The sequence below is a fragment of the Mastigoproctus giganteus genome, chromosome 1, assembly GCF_048544385.1.
Source record: "Mastigoproctus giganteus isolate SK-2022 chromosome 1, ASM4854438v1, whole genome shotgun sequence".
Taxonomy (NCBI): domain Eukaryota; kingdom Metazoa; phylum Arthropoda; class Arachnida; order Uropygi; family Thelyphonidae; genus Mastigoproctus; species Mastigoproctus giganteus.
In genome coordinates this window covers 221711020-221734245 of record NC_143575.1, presented here as the reverse complement: position 1 = coordinate 221734245, position 23226 = coordinate 221711020, and the positions used below count along the sequence as shown (strand labels likewise).

The 23226-nt window shown below is 36.3% G+C and overlaps 1 protein-coding gene across 6 annotated transcripts in view; it reads right to left on the bottom strand.

Annotated features, from left to right (window-relative positions):
* Positions 1–23226, bottom strand: part of Bre1 (E3 ubiquitin-protein ligase Bre1) — a 415493-nt gene that overhangs the window by 305922 nt on the left and 86345 nt on the right. For 5 of the 6 annotated variants that reach the window (XM_090376101.1, XM_090376124.1, XM_090376118.1 and 2 more), the window contains exon 6: positions 13836–14027. The exons of the other annotated variant lie outside the window; for it this stretch is intronic. In XM_090376101.1, the coding sequence (XP_090232227.1) occupies positions 13836–14027 (192 nt within the window). The remainder of the gene's footprint in view (positions 1–13835; positions 14028–23226) is intronic. 6 annotated transcript variants of the gene reach the window in all.

Below are 23226 nucleotides of genomic sequence, written 5' to 3'. Positions count from 1 at the left end.
GTTTTTAGGAGCATTAGCAACTAAGGCCGTATGCTTCAGGGATATGCGGTGGTCATTCCCTGACCTTTCCGCATCCTCCGTATTTGGTGGTCACGGGCTCGAACCCTGGTCTATCAAGAAGCGTGTGCTACACACTGCTGCTCCTGCCCACCTGGCTACGGAAGCACCTGATGTTTTCTAAACATAACATAATCCATGATGGCTTGAATTATGTTAGTTCTCTAAACAGGTAATTTATATGTTTTTTATGTGCTATAAAAAGTTAACTTTGCTGCCAAGAATTAAGCCTGTAAATTGATGCTGTTAGTAAGAGGTAGTGTACAAACTCTTAACCATAATTCATCATCAGGATACATTTTCTTCTTCTTACAGAAGTGTTGACAATTTTTTTTTTTTGTTTTGACACCTGGTAGCCACTATTATTATTATTATTATTCATTGAAAGTTGGAAGTTGTCGCTCTATAGAGCACACATTCTGAGAATGGCATGAAGTTGTAAGGTCATTGGCACAGAGATACATGTGCACAGTACTTGGAACATTGTTATGTGATTTATTCTAATTGAAAATAGTGATAGTCTTTTATTCATGGAGTAATCCTTGAATAAAAGACTGTGATAGTGACTTTGATAACATGTTTTTCTACACAGGGTGAACATTTCTACTGTGTAGGTTTTATTAGTGGTAGAATGCCTCACAGTCCAGGGGTATGTAATCATAAATTATGCTACATTCCTAGACAGTACTGAAAGCTTTTTTATATTAATGTATACCATTACCAAGTGCTTATTTTTTATGAACGTATATTTCATTCTGCTTTGATAAGATATAACCTATTCTTGTGGACTCCATACTGGTTATTGTGCAATTGTGGGTTTAAAGGTATCATGCAAGCCAGGCATGTATTTTCTTTTGTAGATGATATTATGCCTATCAGCACAGAATGAGTTAAGAAATATTCAATTAGAGAAATATAGGATAAGTTGTAATGCATTGTCCCCTAAGTGCTACAATGTTAAGTAAAATATCGTATCAGAACTAGCAGCACTACTCTGCAATCTACTGATGGGTTGTATGTTGTTGATGCTGATATGTGAAAGAACTGTACCACAAGCATTTGCAATATCTTGTGGGGAAGATAATTCATATCCACTACAGTCAAGCATCAGGGATGTCTAAGGGAATTTATCATTAAGCATTCTAATGTTATTCCATATTAATTTGGAGTCAGGCTTTTGTGCTCATCAAGTAAACTGAATTAAGGAATTGCATTTAGTTTTCTTTCTGATGTGACATGCCTTTGTCCCCAGTTTATTTTAATTAATTAGATTGATAGTTGTAGGAAACTGCTGAAACAGATTCCATGCATTGTTCTTTTTTTTGTTGGTATTACATGTCTCATTCCACCAGAGAATAGTACACCAATGCTCGTGAGTAGATATCTGCAGAACAGCAATATGTACTGCAACTAGTTGTTAGTATAGTGTTTAATGACGCAAGGATTATTAAGGCCAAATTGTGTCTATCCATAGCTTATTGAGGTGGAAATTGTTATGATATATTTTGGTAAAGGCCTACATGATTCAAGTAGAGAAAGAATTCTTTTATGTTTGCATCATTCACAAGGAAATGAAACAAAGTTATGAATCTTGTATCCTAGAAAGCAATTATCAGTTGTTGGCGCATCGGCTTCTGTGGCCATAATGCACCTCCCAAAGGTTTTGCATTTTTACTCTGATTCAAGTCTGAGGAGGGATTCAAACCCGTGACCTTTGGGTTGCCAGGCAGGCACTTTACCCACCTGGCTAGCCAGGTCGGCTTAAGCACGATAGTTGAATGATGAGACCAGACCTGTAAATGATGAAATGTAAGTCAAGTGTTATAGGACATGAATTCAAGAGGATTTTCCTCCTTGCAAATTCACAAGGAGGAAAATTCAAATTTGAAAGAACTTTTGGGATGTGTGCAAGAGTTACTTTGACCCATATTATCAGATAAATGGCAATTTATATTACCCGTTCCCTTAACTAACAGTTTCCTCAAACCTTAAGGTGATATAGGAAAAACTCTTGCACCAACTTTATTTAAAATTCCTTCTCTACAAAATAAATCCTTCTACTTACAAGGGTGAGCCAAGATGAAAAAAATTTCTTCCTAAAATCCTTGCAGAGTCCCTAAGTCTTGAGTTAGGCTTTCAGTGTATAGTTCTCTCCTTTTTTTTGTCGGGGCAAAATGGTAGACAGCATATACATCAGTGTTCTCTCCAGAAAATTTTGCCAGCTGGGCAGCATTATGAACAAAATAGCTGGGTGGGAAATGTAATACTTCGCAAAATTATAAAATTTTCTGTTATTTATAAATGTCACAAGCAATCCAGAGCAAAAATTAATTGCATAATTTAAACATTATATGCTCCTGTCACATTGAACTCGATCACATAGTATGTTCGAATTAATATTAATTGAGATCAGTGAGCAGTACAATACAGTACTGAGAGAATTGCTTAATTTTACCCAGGTGGTAAGTTAAATTCACCGGGTGGTGCCCCCATTCGATAGGTCCTGGGGAGAACACTGTACATTCTGACGTGCACTAGCATTTTTTTAGCATGGTCCTATATTTATCCAACAAACTGTCAATTTGTGTGTAATATCATTAGTCCCACATGAATAATGTTCTCTTCAATCCCCTTAAAATTTGGTAATTACTGTTGATGTCATCAACTGTTGCTCCTGACAATGAAATCTCCCAATAAAACTAAATCCACTTGGACCAAAGGTATGCATCTGCAAACTAGAATTTTGAGTCCCTGATAAGTTCCAAGGGACTCAATATGACATTTATCTCTAGAACAAGCACGTATTTTTCAATGACTTAAATTCTTCTAGTAATGCACCAAGTTTTAATTTGAGATTGGTCCACTCCTTACGTCCGAATATTGTCTCGCACAAGTCAGTAGCACATGGCATTATCAAATTTTTACCAATGTGTGGGCCTCTCCTTGACAAGCAATGTGATAAATAGCTTTCAGTGAGGCTTCTAATAATTCTTTTTTTACGACACAAATATAGATTTCACAAACAAGGTTTTTTATGTAATACTTCATTTTCACTTCGAAATAAGCAAAGCACTTACCTTTCAAGTCTCGATGATTTATTTCAAAATGTCTCATCAACAGAGGGTTTCATAATACAGTTATTGCCGAGTTTCTGTTCATACACAGTGATTTGATTCTACCCATCACCACAATAATAGAAGCCATATTTCAAATATTCATTTAGATAATGTCGTTTGCAGTTTTCATTTGGAGCTGATTTGCTGGCAGATGGACTTAGTGAATGGTCATGATTACATTCCCACCTGGTCTTATCATATTGAAGTGTTCTTGACTTGTGTTTGCATCTTTTCTCAGGATTTTCTGAGAAAAGATGCAATGCCTGAGGTATTCCCATTTTGCATCTTTTCTCAGAAAAGATGCAAAATTTTTGTCCAATCATGGATAAATTTTTATCCATGATTGAATGGTGTGAAATAAAAATTAAAAACAGTTAAGCGGAAAAACCACCACGCAGCTCCAGCACAAACTCACAACGCAGTGTTTCTAAGAGCGGAAAATAGTTAAAATTGGCTGTATATTCGCTTCGATATATTCAGTATTCAGTTACCTAGTAATTTTTGTAAACAGGAATTGTCAGTGAATAATTACTGTAAACACCTAGTTTCTCCTCTTAGCTGGAGATGCAGTAGAGTATTTCAGTGGAACAGTAATTACAAACAGCTACCTCTGGAGGAGAATATGGTTATCATTTGTCAAGTGCGGTACATTAGTTGTCATGTGATGTTGTAACCAACAGCACACGACATCCTTTCATTGACTAGAAGTTACACTTAGGATAGCTAAACTAGACAAAAATATACATGAAATGACAAGTGATTTATGGAGAAATTATATGACTTCACTTCAGCACCATGATAGGGCTGGTCAGTTTGGATTTTGATTTAGTTTTCTCAAAACACAATAAATTCTAGAGCATCAGAAATAAATACATGGTAAAATCAGTAAATTTTCGCAGTTAGTCGATAAATATTTTACTAAAGACTAAGCACACGAAAATCTGCCATTTTGGATGCAATGCCTGAGGTATCCCCAGTTGAAAAGTCAGCTCTAAACAAAGCAGATTGTATTCATTTTTTATTAAAAGTTAATTACGTGTTTGCTAAAAGTTAATTAATTGAAACACAAAACAATAATCATCAATAAAAAAACTTTAAACAAGCAGCTAGTTACAGTGAATTTCATTTTTCTGAATCCTTGAAACTGGATATGCTGACTTTTCCAAAGCAGAAGACATCTCTGTTTAGTAAACATTTTCTTCTGACCTAGAGATAGTGAAACTTATCCTTAGAGAAGTTTCACTATCTCTTTTTTTTGGAAAAGTACAAGCTGATTTATTTTATTTTATATACACAGTGCAGAAATTGGAAAACGAGACCAATGCTAGAAGAAAATAACGATCCCACTTATGAATAAACTAATCTTGGTTTAATCAAAGTAGCATCCTCCTGTGTCCACACATGCAATAACCATGAAGTGCATGGAACAACTGGTGAAGACCGTGACTGGTATACTGTTCAATGTTCTCATCACAGCTCTTTGAATGGTGTTGATGTCATCAAAATAATAGCCTTTCAGTGGTGCCTTGCACTTCAGGAACAAAAAGTTGTACAGGGCTGTCCTGCGAATATGGTGGGCGCAACAGACTTTTTTGCTATTCAAAAACTCCCGAACAATGACAGCCTTGTGGCACACACTATAATGAAAGAGGAATTAACTTCTGTCAGCGAAGGTAAAGAAAGCCAACACGAGAACGATGAGAAATGTCAGATAACTTATGTGAAAAATTAGTTTCCCGATATTGCACTCTAGGGCTGCTCGCTCGGTAAACAGACAGTAGGTGTTATCAGTCTGGAGCAAAGTTGAGAACGACATATTGATTGATAGGTAGGCGTGGCAAACAATGTGCTGATTGGTGCACGAACACAACACACGATAACATCAGATTAGTATCATTTTCGTAGCACTCAGAAGCACTAATGTTAACTTGCCCTAATGAATGCTTTCCATAATGGTAAAAAAGGTCAGGCTACCTCCACTTGAATCCCATGGGAGCTTGAACCCCTCCAAAGTGGAGGGAGCAACCTAACCTTTTTTCTTAAGAATCACAGTCATATTTAGAAATACATTCATAAAAAAAAAAAAAAAAAAAATTAATGACTGTATTTTTATTTTCTTGTTCAATAATATGCCCTAATGGTGAAAAAAGGTCAGGTAACCTCCACTTGAATCCCACGGGAGCCTGAACCCCTTCCGAAATGGAGGGGGTAACCTAACCTTTTTTCTTTAGAAACATTTAGACTAGCGCATAAATTGTTTATTAACAAAATATTATTTTTATTACTGTACTTTTATTTTTAAAGACACTCGTGCAGATATACACATAACATAATGTCAATCAACACCTCAACAGCTATTTACTATACATATATACAGTAAACCTCCGCTATTCACAATCGCCGATTTAATATAAAATGAAACCTAAAAAAATGTGAATTTTAAAGCACCATGAATATTTTCCGCCATAAAAAAACATGGGCGTAGCTAAAATTATCTTTCCCGGTCAAAACAGCGCTCAGTGGGTGGGGGGAGAGGGGTGACAAAATTGCGAGCGTGGATGTTTCTCGCTAATCCTTGTTCAGTATGTGTTATGCGCTTGTCATGGAAGGTTTCGTCGTTTGCTTTTAATTTATATGCTTATAAATTGAATAAATTTATCAATTTATAAATTGATATGCTTACAAAAATGATAAAGCTACCGTTTTGCAGTGTAAAACAGACTTTTTTGAGTGTGTTAACGGAAGAAAGTGACTTTATTGAGGACAAGTTCTTTCTAACCCCTACAAAATTATGGCTACGAATAACAAGAGAAATGTGAAAATATCAAAGAAGGTGATGATGACATTAGCGAATAAAATTTCTAATGGTGAAAGTGTCTCCTCAGTGGCAAAACATTATAAAATCAAGAGTCAACGGTACGATCAATCAAAAAATCGGAAGGAAAAATCCACCGTAGTGTCCATGAAAACGCGCTAATTGCTTCAAAAATTTTCTCTGTAACTCGTGATGTTAAATTAGAAAAAAATGGAAAAAGCTTTAAATCTGTGGATAGAAGACCAAACTCAAAATAAAATTCCGTTAAGTTCACTCATCATTCGTGAAAAGGCAAAACTCCTTTATCAACACTTTAGCAAAACTGGTGATAGCACTGGAGGCACCTCCGTAGCCAGGTGGGAAGGAGCAGCAGTGCGTAGCACACGCTTCTTGATTAAACCGGGGTTCGAGCCCGTCACCACCAAATACGGAGGATGCGGAAAAGGTCTGGGAATGACCCCCGCATATCCCGGAGCAATATAGCCTTAGTTGCTAATGCTCCTAAAAACCAAATCACAAACAAACGATAGCACTGGCGGGATAAGTTTTTTTTGCTAGCAAAGGCGCTGGTTTGAAATTTCTAATAAATATTACATTTAATATTAAATTGTTTCTTATTTTCATTTTGATGCCATATGCTTGCATTTCACTATGTACTGTCTATGTACATAGTCATATTATGAAGGTACATATAATACATACATAGACAAAATTTTAGACTAGTTTTTCTTATATATTTCATACTTTGGAACGGAACCCCTTTATTACTATGGGAGCCATAACTCAGTATTCGTGTTTTCGGTATTCGCGACATATCTCAGGAACGTAACCCCCGCGAATAGCGGGGGTTTACTGTATATATATATATATATATATATATAAAATATCTTTCTTTCTTTTCTTATATTATTTCCTAACCCACCATTTAAGGTCAGGTTACGAAATATAACGAAAAATAAAGAAACCTTTTTCTTTTTTCGTAACCAAACCTAAATCAACAGTATAGTAAAAACACTCATGAACTCCAAAAATCTGCTTTTAATAATGAGAAAAAAACATAATTGAGAACATAAAAAGGAACAGAACAAAACTTTTATTAATTTAGTTTTCATCAAAAAATCAACCAATGTTTTATTTTCCTTACAAATTTATTCCATCTTTAAAAGATTCATCACTACTATTACCTGTTTACCGTTCATTATAAAACTATTATGCACTGTTCTTTACTCATAAATACACATTATAATGCCAACCAATGACTACACAGTAGCTTGTCCCCTGTCATGCCCACCACCAATCATTTCATTGTTTGCCACTCCTACCTGTCAATCAATATATCCTTCTTGATTTTGGCTCCAGACCAATAACACCTACCATCTGTTTATTGAGCGAGCAGCGCTAGAGTCTGGTGTTGGGAAATTAATTTTGCACGTAAGTTATCCGATGCAACAAATGTTTCAAAATGTCCAAATAGTAGGCAGCAATAACACTTTGGCCACTGGGCCTGAGCGCTTTGTGAACAATTCCCTTGCTATTGTAGAAAGTGATGAGCATAATTTTGATTTTTGATCTTTCTTGATGAACTTTTTGGCTTTGGGAAACAGTTTGTTGGGGGCATGTACTGAAAAAATATCTCATCACTCAAAACGATCAAATTCAAAAAGTTCGGTATGCTTTCAGTGGCCTCAATGAGTTCTCTGCAGTGTTCTCTGTTCCCCACTGCTCTAGTTGAAACTTGAACTCTTTGTGCTAATTTCTCTTCTAGCTCTTCTCTATCCCAATGACCCAGTAATGCAGAACAAACTGCGTGCAGACCTTCGTTTTTTTCAAATCCTGGGTTATTATTTGTCAAATGGTTTCCTTATTAATACACAGCTCTTCTGAAATCATTTGGAGCGTTTCACATCGGTCATTGGTAATGATTTCCTGCATCATTTCAATCAACTCTGGCGTTCTAACTGTTTCTGCTGGGCCCAGATATTCATTGTCTTCCAGTGATTCTCTTCCATGGGCGAAATGTTTATGCCACTCGAACACATATGTACGAGACAGACAATTCTGTCCATACTCTTGCTTCACCATTTGAAATGTTTCTGTGGCACTTTTGCCCAGCCAAACACTAAACTTGATGTTTGTTCTTTGTTCTTTTGTCCCTCCACAACACAGAAGAGATGTGCAGCTCAGCTTGCACTACATTCTAAAATGGCGGCAATTTCCACTGACTGCAGTACTCAAAGAACATTCACTCCATGTTTACTTATAGCATATGGCAACACCAACACTCATAACATCAATCTTGTTTTCCAATGGCAGCACTGTGTATTGGTAATCCTGCTTAAGCAGGATTACCAATACACACAATTTAACATATAACTTAAGTTATATGTTTAAATAGTGCTAGAATTATTAACAAGGAATATGATAGTACAGAGATCCAATGATAATTGCTTTCATTTGCATATCACTTTTAGGCAACTAGTTAATAGCCTATGATGAAGGAATTTTCCATATGATGAGAAAACTGATAATAAAATATTTTTACTCTGAGAAAACTTTGTTCTCACAGTCAGATTTTTTTTTATCAGGTTAATTTCTTTTAACCAGTCTTTCATCAGTTTTACTTATACTTATAACCAGTGATTTTTTTGTAAAAAAATAGGTGCCGGTACTCATTCTTTGCTATCAGGAAAAATTGAAAATTAAAAAAAAAAAAAAATAGGTGCCAGTACTCATTCTTTGCTATCAGGAAAAATTGAAAATTAAAAGGATATGAAAAGTAGTACTCCAAAATTTTTTTTTCCTGATATTGTTACTTTCGTAGTAATGCTTTTGGAATAAGAACAACAAATGTAGTATATTAACACAGTTTATTAAGTATAAATTAATTATTCAAGTATATATAGAAAAGTAAAATGTGAATAAAATAAGTAAATAAATCGGTCAACTACTGAGTGCCGGGCACTCAGGATGACACGAATGGTCGTTAGTGTAGTATCTCAAATAGAGAGCTTTATGGTAACTGAAAAAAGTTTCTAGTACCCCAGCTTGGCCTAAAACTTAGGAAATAACGAAAACGTTGTCTATTTGAGTCTTTCCAGTTGTTGTGAATGCCAAGGGTGGGAGAAGCGACTCTGACTTCTTCCTGGAGAAGCGATTAAAGTCTTGGGGGGGGGGGGGGGAAGCGACTGGCAGGTGAGGGCCGTGCAAGACTCTGCACAGGTGCCTCTCCACTACCACTGCCTCAACACTGGCTCTCTAAGTATCTCCTTGCTGGGACAATTCCAGCTTTGAAAAATGTTAAAAATACTTCTGGTCGCAAAATTTATAAATGACCTTTATAGAATTATTAACTAACTATTTAGCAACCTTTTTGTTACCAAAAGGAGAGTTACTTAGTACAAAGAGGTGCACTATCAAAGTGCAATAAAAAATTAGATTTTTAATTTTAACACAAAAATAAATGATAGATTTCAATTGGAATAGTTTTCCCTTGATAAGCATCGAATAAAGCATAGCTAATGTGATTTTTAAATTTTTAGCTCCGTTAGCGACGGAAATAGAGGGGGACGCAAAAATTGCTCACATTTTCCAGTCTGGCGCCGCCATTTTTAATTTTAAAAATACTTTAAAATTATATTTTAAACATACTCGTTGAGCTCTTTCCAAAGGTGTAGCTATAGGTAGGTTGTCGACAACATTTTATCCCCCCACATTTTAATCCCCCTACATTTCTCAGACAAATTTTTGTCAACAATGATCAATATGGTGTTATGTTGGCCCACTTGATGTGCAGACCAATGCAAAATTTCTAGTCAATAGGTTGAATGGTTCCAGAGATACAATGTTGTCTCAGACGGATGGACAGGCAGACAACCGAGTGACATTTTAAGGGTCCTTTGTTAGACTATGGCCCCTAAAAATAATAAGCAAAAATAAATAACATAAGTAAAAATAATTTTATAATAAAGTTTTTGTAGAATATTCCAAATTTTTATTAAGTTTCCATCCGACATCCTATGCTGACTTCTTTTCTTCCTCTTTGCTGTGTGTCAGTTGCTGAATGACGTTTCCAAAGCAGACACAAATTGACATATTTTGCTGGATCGAAGCAGGTCAGCGGTGGTCATACAATTTTAAGAAACAGTAGTGAAGAAACTGTTTTTGTCATCAACGAAGCTCTGGTTGGGCTGACAATCAGATTCATTTGTGAAAATCCTCGTTCACATTCACTCGATGAAATTAGTATCGTACTCAGACAGTCCATCAAATTCTTCAATTCTTCCGAAATCATCTTTTCAATTAGGTACCCCCAAATCCACGAATTGCATTTAACTGTAACCTAATTGATAATTTTCTAACTTCATTTTCACCAAATGCCAATAATTCATGCTTAGAAGGTTTAATACCTTCGTTGTCCTCCTCTCATCATCGGTATTGTCACTAGTTCTTAAATTTGATTTTTTTTTTTTGAAACTGTCCAAAATGTCAGTGTCATTTGGATATTCAGGTGCTGTGACTACGTAAACAGAGAAAGGGAAAAATGTCGATAATGCCCTTCTGCTAAACAACAGATGATTATTTGTCGGGGTAAAAGAAAATCACTTTTCTAATTCTTGAACGGGGCGCTTACAGTTGATTCACAGCTGTGTCCAACCTACGTTCCACCCGGAAAGTGAACTAAAACAGCATTTTAAATTTTGTTAATTATCAAAAAAAAATCTAATTAAATGTTTTGTTCAGTAAATGTAATTGTGTAATGTACTTAATAAAATTTTCGAATATTTTCAATTTTACTTTTACATGCAACAAGATATGGAAAATGTAACACACTAAAGAAATCTAACTTTGAATTTTTTTGAATATGGCCCCTATAAGGGAAAAGGCCTCCATAGCCTAGTGGTCAGGGGTGGGAGTGCAGTAGCACATGCTCTTTGAGTAAACCGGTGTTCAAGCCCCTGACTGCTAAATACGGTTGATCTGCCAACCCACACTGGACCAGCGTAGTAGATTATGGTCCATGTCCCTCAGCATGAATTGTTCAAGAGGCTTCTATCCTGCAGTGGGTTGATAATGGCTGCAGTTTACCCTTTTTTTTTTTTTTTTTTTTTTACGGGATATGTTTGCACACCACCGCAGTAGGTGGACCAAAGCCCATTTGGAATACACCTTGATCTGTTCACTGCAGACCAGCGCGACTTCTCCATATGTGGGACAGGTGGTCGGATAGTTTTTACCAGGTACCACTAAGTTGGAATGGTAATCCCTTCAACTCTCTTAATTCGCGCAGCAGCACTAATTGCCTGAAGGTCAGAAGTGCGAACAGGGCGTACCGAGTTAATTCTCTCCTAATCTGTTTGCTGTATGAAAATTTTCTCACTCAATGGAAACTATTTTAAATGTAACTTCCAAGGGGAATTCAAAATAATTAAACAGAGGTCCGACTGAGTAATTTAGAATTATAAAAAATGGTTATACAGTTTTATATAGAAAATATCTTAACAATAGACAGGGAAAATTGTAAATTTAGTTAAATAATTTTAAGCTTATTTGAATAGTAGATAAACATGTGAAAAAAATTTACGGAATATTACAAATTTCAAAGTGCACTGCATCCAAATGTCACACATCACTGTTAATAAAGGTGCCGGTACGCCGTACTGTCACAAAAAAAAGCACTGCTTATAACAGATAAATGCTAGAAAACAAAAAGGACATGATAAGTTAAACCACACAGGAGTGTCAAAATTACATCTGTGAGGTGTTACTTGAAAATAAGGAACCCACATTAATTTTAATTGTTGGCTGAAGAAAAAATCTGTGATTTTCTGTAACTTCCTAAATACATACAAATTTTTAACTGGTATGGTTTTAAGAATTTTTTATTTATTGTTTTGCCAGAGTTAAGAGTGATTGTTTGTTTGTTTGTTGTTTGGTTTTTAGGAGCATTAGGAGCATTTTTAGGAGCATATTGCTCCGGGAATATGCGGTGGTCATTCCCTGACCTTTCCACATCCTCCGTATTTGGTGGTGAGGCTTGAACCCCGGTCTAATCAAGAAGCATGTGCTATGCACAGTTGGTCCTTCCCACCTGGCTACGGAGGCGCCAAAAGTGATTGCAAGCAGCAGGTACAGTCCACCGCTTCTGTTCTACTACGTTTAACTCAGAGTAATGATAGCATAGGAAACGGACTGCTGCTGATGCTAAAAAGAGTAGAATTTGTTTGTTTCTAGTTCAAGTTATTTATAAAACTCACTCACGTAATCTAACTATTGATAGTTTCTAATGGTCCTAAACAACATCTTTTTGAAACATTAATTTGAAAATTCTTTATTATTTTTGAATAATAAACATAGGAAGTGATAATTACTTGGTAAAGAGAGTAATGTGCATTATGTGTTTGTTTCTAGTACGAATTATTATTAAAACTATATTCTAAAGATTATTAACCATTTCTAACAGTCGTAAACTAATATTTCTGAAAGACTCATTTCAAATATTCATTATTATTTCTGAATAATAAACATGGATACATGGAAAGTGCTAACCACTCAGGACAGATGTAGCGTTGTGTAATATTCAAAATTAACATTCATCAGTGTTTATTGGCAATTTTGAAAAAACTGAAAATGAAGCACAGCAATTAATATATGTATATTTTTAAAAACTATTTATACATAAAATAAGTGGAAATACATGCACGTGAGCGGGTTTTAAATTTTGTGTTTAAAGGTTTTATGAACTGGTAAACAGAAGAGCATCATATTTATATCTTATGCCTACAATAGTTTTTTTTTTTTAAACTGAATTAATTTTTTTTTTTAAATTAAAAACTAAACACACATGCATATAGTAACCATTAAAAATTAAGAAATATTGGCATATTCCAAGTAGAATTCAAAAAACCCATAAACTTCTAGTAACTGAAAAGAAAGTTTATGCTTGTTAGATGTAGTGTCACCAAAACTGCAAAGTTAACAGAATTTTGTGGAACAAAGAACACAATACTAAAGACGTTGATTGAATATGAAATGTATTAAATATGAGAAATGTTTTATACACACACAACTACAGGTGCTCAATAAATGAATTCCTAAAACTGAAAGCAGTGGAAATCTGTTATGGAGCTGGAGAGAAAGGCAGCTTCACTGAAAGAATCCAAGGTGAAACTGCTGTGGTACAAGCATGAAACACCCAACAAATGGAAAGAAAGTGAAGAAAAATATTAATTTGTTCAAAGACCAGTGGAAGGAAATCTGAACATAAGATGTGGGGGGGCTTCACTATATAAACAAGAGATCACCAGGACACAGGGAAATATGTCCATTTCTTGATGTCTGTCTTCTTCTGTCTGGAAAAGGAAAACAAATAGAGAACATGGAAATACTTGATGCTTTGCTACCTGTATATGGCTGCAATAAACACAGGTAAAGTGCATTTAAATTTTATTGCTTAAGTAAAATCATGGATGGTTTTCATCTTGGAAATTTAGGTTATGATTATTTATTCAGGTCTGGATTTCTTTTTCTTTTAATTTTTTTTTTTTACCATTTTAACAATTTTTTTTTACCATTTTAACCATTATGGGGTAAGGCCCTTTCACATCAACCTAAACAAGTACCAAGAGAATTGTTCGAATTTAATTCTGTAGAATTTCATTACGTTATTTCTGAATAATTCATCACAATAAAACAGAAAGTGTTATTACTTTTAAAAGAATCCTCTCGTATAACATAAAATACACCTTCAATTTGGCTTATCATTCAGTGAAGATACATAAAAAAATAATAATAAATAAATAATGGGCAAATTTTCAAGTAAAATTATTTTAGGATAAACAGCTTTTTACCTCCTTCACCAGGCTCACCCTTGAGTGCAAGCATAATTTTGTGGTTACGCTGAACAATGCGATCAAAAGCCTGTAAAACTTTCCCCACTGCTCTAGTTGAAACTTGAACTCTTTGTGCTAATTTCTCTTCTAGCTCTTCTCTATCCCAATGACCCAGTAATGCCAGGAATGAAGTTGTTGCTTCATTTTCATCTAATGAAACAAGATTAGACAGCAAATCAACTATAAATTCAACTAGTAAGACAATGTCACATCAGATTAAAAAAATTTAATCTGACCACATCAGATTAAAATCAGTTTTTAAAATGATTCACATACCCCACAGGTTGTATTGAGTGATTTTTTTTTTTTAATGTGTTTACAACACTACAAAATTAGTGCAGATGATGTAACTCCATTGACCAGATGTTGTGTAATAATCATGCTGAAAGATATCAGAATGAGAGTGAGGAATCAAAACCCCAACATTGCCAAATGGACATACCATTAACACCATTATTTAGTTCCATGCGAACAGTGCTACAGCTGCAAAGTCACATCCTGAATACTCATTTGACATTAAAACACTTGAAGAAAGGGCAATCAGTGATACAGAATATTTGTAGATATTCCTGCCAGAATCCAAACATCAAAAGCAGCATGTAGGCATTGCGTATTAGTTTAATGAATAAGCTGCTAGATTATCATGGATGGATATCAGTGAGAAATAAGGATATATTGTGTTCCTTAAAAAAATTATCTGGCATCCTGTAGAAGACAGCAGATAATATCTTTATGATCTTTGAAGATGGCAAGATTCTCTTATTATTTGCAATTTAACTCCAGTTGACATTTACAGTGACAGACAAAAAAAAACTGTATCACCTTAAAAGAAGTAACATTTGTAGTGAAACGTATAAGATATTGTTTAATTAAAGTCATTTTGTTTGTCGCAAAGCAAAGGTATTGCATCAGACAGTAATTGTAAGGTATTGTATCAGCTGTTTCTATAAATATGGCATTGGAAGGGTATACATGCTCATTAGTATCCTGTTTTGCAGAGGTGTAAGGATGGCTCCATATGTTCAGTTGACACCAAGAAAAAAAAGTGTGGCTATTGCTCTGTCCCAGGAAGGGCTTTCTACGCATGCTATAGCTGATAAAACAGGCTGCCACCAGTCAACAGTATCTCGGGTGCTGAAATTAAAACATGAAACTGGTGATGTGAAGAGACAACTTGGATCAGGCCATAGGAGAGTGACTGTGCCTTCCCAAGATCAATATTTAAAATGGCTATGCCTTCGTAATTGGGACGCTAGTGCTTTCCTGATCTAAAATTGGACTTTGAGGTGGCCTCTGGTGTTGAAACAAATGCACAAACTATCCAAAGATAGCTTTCAGAATGTGGTCTGCATGCCTATTGGTCCAAGAAGAAGAAGCCTTTGTTGACCCAACAAATGAGGAAGAAGCGACTTGCTTTGGTTAAAACATATGTTTCATGGACAAACAGCAATGGAACACCATCACCTTTTCTGACGAATCGAAATTTAACCTGCATGGCTCGGATGGGAAGCGATATGTCAGAAGATGAAAATCAGAGGCATACCATCCTGACTGCATAACACCAACTGTAAAGTTCCCCACCAGTCAGATGGTGGGGGATGCATAACAAGCAAAGGGGTGGGGCAAAATAAGTTTATTAATGGAACAGTGAATGCAGAAACCTACACTGCTACCTTGGAGGAGTGCCCGAAACCCATTATTAGGGATCACCACACAGACGTCCAAAACTACATTTTTCAACAGGACTCAGCACCTTGCCACACAGCAAAATTGGCAAGTTTTATGCTATTTAGATTTAATGATGAGTTTGTCTTCTTGTCTCACAAGGCTTAAAACATACTTACACCAATGCTTTCCCTCATTTTTCTCCCTTAAGGTGCAGTCATATCTCAGAAATGCTGGCATTACAGTGTTGGACTGGCCTGGCAACAGTCCAGATTTGAAGCCTATTGAAAATTGTTGGTACATAATGTTGTCTAAAATTGCTCAGAAGAAGCCAACAAATAAGATTCAGCTGCAGGAGAGCATTGTAAGGGTGTGTTACCACAAAATTGGGCAACTGTATATCCAGAAGTTGATTAATTCTATGCCAGATTGTTGCAAGGCTGTAAATGCAGCTTGAGGAGGAAGAACAAAATACTGAGGATTTATTTTGCTGATTTACAGTACATAATACTATTGCATTAACTGGTCATTTCAGCTTGTACACATAAATGCAATAAAATGTATGTTTGGTTGTGATGATCGCCATTTGCACGAATTCTCATATTTCCATTAATTATGTATTTTACCCTTTGGGAAGATATTTATGGCAATTAGGTATATCGGGTGGAGTTTTTTTTATGGGATTTCATTCACAAAGATATATATCCCATCTAACAAATGCATTTCGAACATTTCTGCAACTCACAATGCAGTGCAAAACACATAACAAAATTCACGAGTGATGCAGTTTTTTGTCCGCACTGTAAGTATGGAAATAGACAAGAAGCAACACACCTATCCTGCATGACAAGAACAGTTGAGTGCTATGGTAAAAATACTAACATGGATTACAATTTAATATATATAAAAAAAATTAATGTTGCCATTAATAATCATTAAAATTCTGCATAACCATTTTCTGCTTCTGTTCCAAGTAAGTTTGCTACACGAACATGGAAAACACAACTAGAAGAGGAATTAAGTGTTGCAATGAGAGCCCACTTTCTGATGCTTCCAGACAACTGAAGAAAACACCCCCATAAATTTCACCCAATCTGGACTGTGCAATTATTCACAAAACCACATTATGCACCATACCATATCAGCTTCAATAACTATCCTCTTTAACAGTACATCATTTTGATAATATAACCAGGATATTTCTAAGTTCAGAGGCATTATAATACCATACAAATTTATTTTATTCTGACAGAGCAGTAATAAATAGTATTCCTTAGACATGCTATTAAGTAAGTTTAACATTTGATTTACTGTTTTTTTTTTTCATATATAACTATTTATTTGTTATAGAATTCGCTACATAATCTTTCGAATAAATCATGGTGGTTTAACATCAGTGTTTCTCAACTTTTTTTTGAGTAATAGAACACTTTAAAATGTGTAAGAAATTAAAATCAAAATGTAAGTGCTAATTTATGGAAGAACATTTTGTGGAACACTTCAGCAATGCACACATAACACTAGTTGAAAAACACTTTATTACATAGAAATTGCTGAAGAGAAGTCTCATTTGGTTGAGTCCAAGCCATTTTGAGTGCGGATCTGGGCATGAGTTGAATAAGCATCAAGTGGTTCCATGTATTCTCACAGACAAAAGAAGCATAGAGACCTTGTCTTGCATTTTTAACAAAAAGGGGTATGACCTAAACACCACAAATCAAGGTTGAAGATTTGAATTTTAATAAACACAACAAATGGAAAAAAAAAAAAAACAAGTGCTCACTTGTAGCATTTCACTGTATGCCCTGCTCACAATCTTTTAGCTACCTATTAGCAAAAATTATTTTGATCCTACATATGTACTCAACAATTACAAGATCTTTTTGATCAAACCTAATACCGTCAGTTCTGCTATAACATGCATTTTCACTACGCGAATTTGCTCCAACGTGATTGATTGATGTATTAGGGAACAATGCGACTATAATGCGATTTTTGCGTTGGCTCATGCGCGATTGTCTGCAAGTAACACAAGGTGAATGTAAAACTGAGCACCAAGCTGACAAAACAGGGCAGAACTATAGGAAATTTTGGAATTGGTGAAAGAAATGAAAGACCTGTGGAATTTGCAGAATCTCAAGGACTGTCAGTAATGAACACTTTTTCAAGAAAAGGGTGAACAGAAAGTGGACATGGCAGAGCCAAAATGGATTAACAACTAATGAAATCGACTTTATCTTCGCTGTTGTTTTTTGGTGCAAGGGCGACTTAGGCCATATTGTACTAATCAATGTTATGAATGTTACACATGCATTGTGACTGTTATGACAGTCAAAAACAGTGATATAATTTTATCTTTTTAATAAAATGAAAAAATTCCAGCAGATTAACAACATTACTTATGATGTGGTTGAGTGTCAGGGGTTCTTTAAGATTTGGAAGGAAGCCAAATGAGACTTGGCGGGTAGTGGCGTACAAAGTACACTCAACAAGATGTTTCATTATAAGAGGAGAGTTACACTGTGTGCATTGCAGAGGATCATTACCTGTGAGGAGATAAAGGTAGGTAAGTTGACTGCGGCCAATTCATGCTCTGGTTAAGATTACTTCCTCCGTTCTATTTACACGGAACCTGGAGGACCATAACTACGGTTCAGGTTTTATTTGGAGGAGTTTATTAGGCGTTTGGGCTTGCCATTGAATTGTCCATTGTTCCCTACATATTCTTCATATATTACTTTTGTAGTCAAGATATGGAACATAATACTAATGATTCTCTGTTGGATGGATGTTTAGCAGCGTAGTCTGCACATTCATTTCCTGGTATCCAGCAGAAAATGACCCCTCGCTAGAGTTCTTGAATGTGTATCAGTTTGAATTTTATGAATTTTATTAAAGTACGTGTTTGAGAAAAAATGTTCTGTAAAGCTATAAGCACACTCTGGGAGTCCATATATATCATGCTTTTTTGGATCGACAGATGGAGAATATTTTCTGTTGCAAGTTTGATGGTGTATAATTCAGCTGTATAACTGCTGCATTCATTGGGAAGGGATACGGAGATTTTATGAGGGAAGACGGCTGCGGCACCCACTCCACTCTCAGATTTTGACCCATCAGTATATATTTTTGTAAAATGCAGATAATTTTGTGTGTGGGAAATATGGAGTTGTTGTATGTTGACATTTGCAAGAGAGTGCTTTCCCAGTTTAGGAAATAACTGTCACAGGATGGTTTAATATAAGACCATGGGGGATCCGAACTGTTTGCATCTTGAAGAACTTTTGTCAAAATGTATATTTCAAGTTTGTAATAATGCCTGAAATCTGAGAGCAGTAGGCTGAACTGCCCTGTATTTCTATAGTACACTGTGAACCGAGGGCCATTAATTTACGGTCTGATGGGATGGGTAGGTAGACTTTGGACTTTAGTTGTATGGTTGAGAAATAACATCTTTCTCCTGAGGCTTAGGGGAAGCTCATGAGCTTCAATGTAAAGACTTTGAATTGGCGAAGTACTATAAGTGCCTATAGCTATCCTCAGGGCAGAAAGTTGAGCAGGGGCAAGCCATGCTAGCATGCTCTCCCTAACAGAATCATATACTGGGACACTGTAATCAAGGCAAGATCTGATTAGAGTTCTATACAAATGAAGTAACGTGCACCTATCTGCACCCCACGATGTTGAAGAAATAATTCTGAGTATGTTCATTTTTTTCTGGCATGACATCTGTAAATATTTGATGTATTCCAAGAAGTTCAATTTTCTATTGAATACTAGGCCAAGGAGATGAATGCTGTTTGCAACTGAGATAGGATGATTTTTTAAGTGTAGCTCTGGATCTGGATGCATTTTGTGTTTGTTACAAAAGTGAACTACTTTACATTTTGAACAAGCGAGTCGATTCTGTGCCATCCATAGCTGAATGTTATTAATTGAAAATTGGAGCTGCCACTCAATGAAGGTCATGTTTTGTGAACTGCATGAAACTGTGAGATCATTGGCATAGAGGTATGAACTCACAGTGCTGGGAATATTTTTAGTCATGCGATTTATTCTTATTGCGAATAAGGTGGCACTGAGCACAGAGCCCTGTGGGACCCTTCTTCTTGTACATATGTTTGGGAGAGGACTTGTCGGTATCGAACTTGAAAGGACCTGAAGGAAGTTCTGTATAAAATATGGTAAGTGCCCTCTCGAGTCAAGGGAATGCAGATTTCTCAGGATACCAAAACATCATGTGGTGTCTAAACACTTTCTCTATATCAAGGCATACCATGACGAGATGCTCATTTCAGATGAATGCATTCCTGATGTTTGTTTCTACTTTGACCATGAGATCCAGGACTGATTGATTTTTTCTGAAACCAAATTGATTATCACAGATTAGGTTTTTGGAGTCAAGATACCATGTGAGTGAATTATTTTTTCCAGAGTTTTACTTAAGCAAATGGTGAGAGAAATGGGTCTATAGTTTTGAGGAATAAACTGATCTCCCTCGTTTGGGAATTGCTATTATATAGGATTGATGCCAGGAACTGAGGAAAGAATATTCAAGGAAGATGTGACTGAAAAAGGTGAGCAGTGAGTGAAGATTTGCTGTTTCAACCAATAGGTCTCTGGATCTCAGTCTTCTCACCATTTTGAGAGAGCCTGCCACATTTTCTAAGCATTTCTGTATGAGAAATGGTGATAAAGTGCTGATAGATTTATCTGACAGAGAGTGTAAGATAAGGAATGATGGGCATTCCTATTGTTCTGGGTTCTTACACATTCTTTTTGATTTTGTTGCATCATAGTTAGATTCATGATCAGCATCGCTGACAGTACTAGATGAGCACCTAGGCTGCTCAAGTGCAGGATAATTGTTGTATTCCATGGTTAGATCCTTTTTGCCCTGGAGGTTAACTTTCCCTCGCAGGTTTCCAGCCCGGGCACGGGAAGGCGGGAGCAGTGCCGCAAGGAGACCAAGCGGATAGAAAAGTCAGTTGATTAGTAAATAAAGAAATATATGTAATAAAGAAGAAAGCTGAATTTCCCCTCTTTGTTCTTACTTAAGGCTTTTCAAGTGTAGAACTGGTTTATAAATGAACTGCTGATAGTAAACGATATAACTTAAAAAGAACTTATCACTGGGAAAATCACTACTTAATTCGCAATAGGAATGCTTGACCTCGAATTCGCTTGGCACCTGGGGCCTTCATTCTCACTAACAGAAGATATAGTGTGAATGATGTTACTGTCCTGAATCAGATAAATGTTGGAAGTGATCACAGAATGGCAAGATGTTTTTTTTTTTTTTTTGATTTGATAGTTGTTGGTGCATCGGCTTCTGTGGCCATATTGCACCTCCCAAGGTTTTTGCAGTACTTTGATCCAAGCCCGAGGCGGGAATCGAACCCGCGACCTTTGGGTTGCCGGGCAGGTACTTTACCCACTCGGCTAGCCCGGTCGGCTTAGCAAGATGTACACTTGATATAGATGAAGGAAAGGAAAAAACTGACTCGAGTAAATAATACAAAGGTCTTTGAGATAACAAGAAGAGGAGAAAAAGCAGTATGTACTGGAACTGAAGAACAAGTTTGAGCTTCTACAGACTGTTCAGGACCAAGATATCAACGAGGAATACTACAACTTTCTGAAAGTAATAAAGCCCAAGAAGCCTATATTGTTGTTGTTGTTTTGGTTTTTAGGAGGTTAGTTAGTTAGTTATTTGGTTTTTAGGAGCATTAGCAACTAAGGCCATATTGCTCCGGGATATGCGGTGGTCATTGCCTGACCTTTCCACATCCTCCATATTTGGTGGTGACGGGCTCGAACCCCGGTCTAATCAAGAAGCGTGTGCTACGCACTGCTGCTCCTTCCCACCTGACTACGGAGGCGCCTAAGAAGCCTATATAGGTAAAAAGAAATTCAAAGAAAAAATTAGTCAAGAAACACTTGTCATGATGAACCGAAGATGACAAATGAAGAGCAAGATAAACACTAACAAGAAGAAAACTGAGTAAGTACACTGAGTTATGCAAAGCCATTAGAAAGAGACTCGGAGAGGACATAAGAAGATTTCACAAGATTGATTGATCGAAGAATTCTTGGCGCAAGAGCTACTGCGACTAAAATGCGCCTGTAAGATTTTATACAACGGTTTTGTTCTAATTCGTATTTTGCTGCTAATAGTTTCCAAGAGTCACAGAGTGACTATAGCTTGCTTCAGAGATAATATTTGGTTTCATATTTGATTATAGTAATTTATTTTCTTGAGGAACTGAAAAAAATTCTGCTATATTTTTCCTATCTTCCAGTATGGTTTTGAGAGTGAGGGAGTGATGTTTGTTTAACTCTTTGAAGCATGATGTTAGTCTTTAATGTTAGTTTCGGCACTCATCTGCAAAAGCTGGACAAGTAATCAGTACGTTTTACTGTTTGTCGTGTGCGACAGATAGGACATAGGTGTGGGGGGGGGGGAGATCCTCTCCTCGCAAAAGATAAGAGTGGCTGAAATGCATGTGTCCTATTCTTAACCTTGCAAGTATCACTTCATCGTGTCTATTTTTCTATATGTTGGATTTCCATGGTTGGAATAATCTTTTAATCTGATGCAATTTGTTAGTGGTTAGTTTGGTTTTTTTTTTTTTTTTTTTTTTTAAGGAGCATTAGCAACTAAGGCCATATTGCTCCGGGGATATGCGGTGGTCATTCCCTGACCTTTCCGCATCCTCCATATTTGGTGGTCACGGGCTCGAACCGCAGTCTAATCAAGAAGTGTGTGCTACGCACTGATGCTCCTGCCCACCCGGCTACGGAGGCGCCGTTAGTGGTTAGTATTTGCCATTGCTGTTGTCAGTGATGTATCCCACTGTGATGAATAACTTGTTTGTTCTCTAAAAAAGGGATATATTCTGATGCAGAAATGTTGTTGTTGGCTTTTTTTTTTTTTTTTTTTTTTTATCAGCTCTGTCTTCTTGCTTGTTACCATGTATTCTGACATGACTTGGGATCCAGCAAAATCTAATGTTACGACATTGTTCAAAGAGTTTTGATATTCTGTATTGAATTTGCTGTTGTAGTGGATGTTTGTTAGAATTGATATTTTGTATTGCCATCATGGAACTACGGCAGTCAGTGAAAATTATGCTGTTTTGGAAACTTTAATGGTTGATTTGGTTTTGTGCTAACATAACGGCTTGCAGTTCTGCAGTATAATTACTGCAGTCTTTTGGGGAATTTTTGGGTCAGTGCAATGTCAGAAAAGTAAATTGCCACTCCCATATGAGAATCAGATGCAAAAAGAGTTTTCTGTAGAGGGTGACCTGGCAAGGATTTTATTTTAGCTGCATAAGAAATTAGATAAATTATAGAATTTATTAAGCTTTGCTATTCGAACTTGAGACTGCATAAGAAAGTAACTGATTTTGTCTTCTGATTTGTAGAGGAGGTTCTTGGGCTTCAGCGTACAGGCTCTGCGTGGGTGAGGTGCAGAAAGCTCCAATGGCTAAAAGGAGTGCACAGTGATGTACCGGGTCGAGCCATCTCAGGGCACTAGGTCTTGCCGAGTCATAGATTGGGGCACCATAGTCTAACTTAGACCGAATGAGAAGGCGATGTAAACATAGTAGGATTGTCCTGTCTGCTCCTCAGGACATAGCGGATTGGACCTTCAAGATATTCATTTTCTTCAGACAGT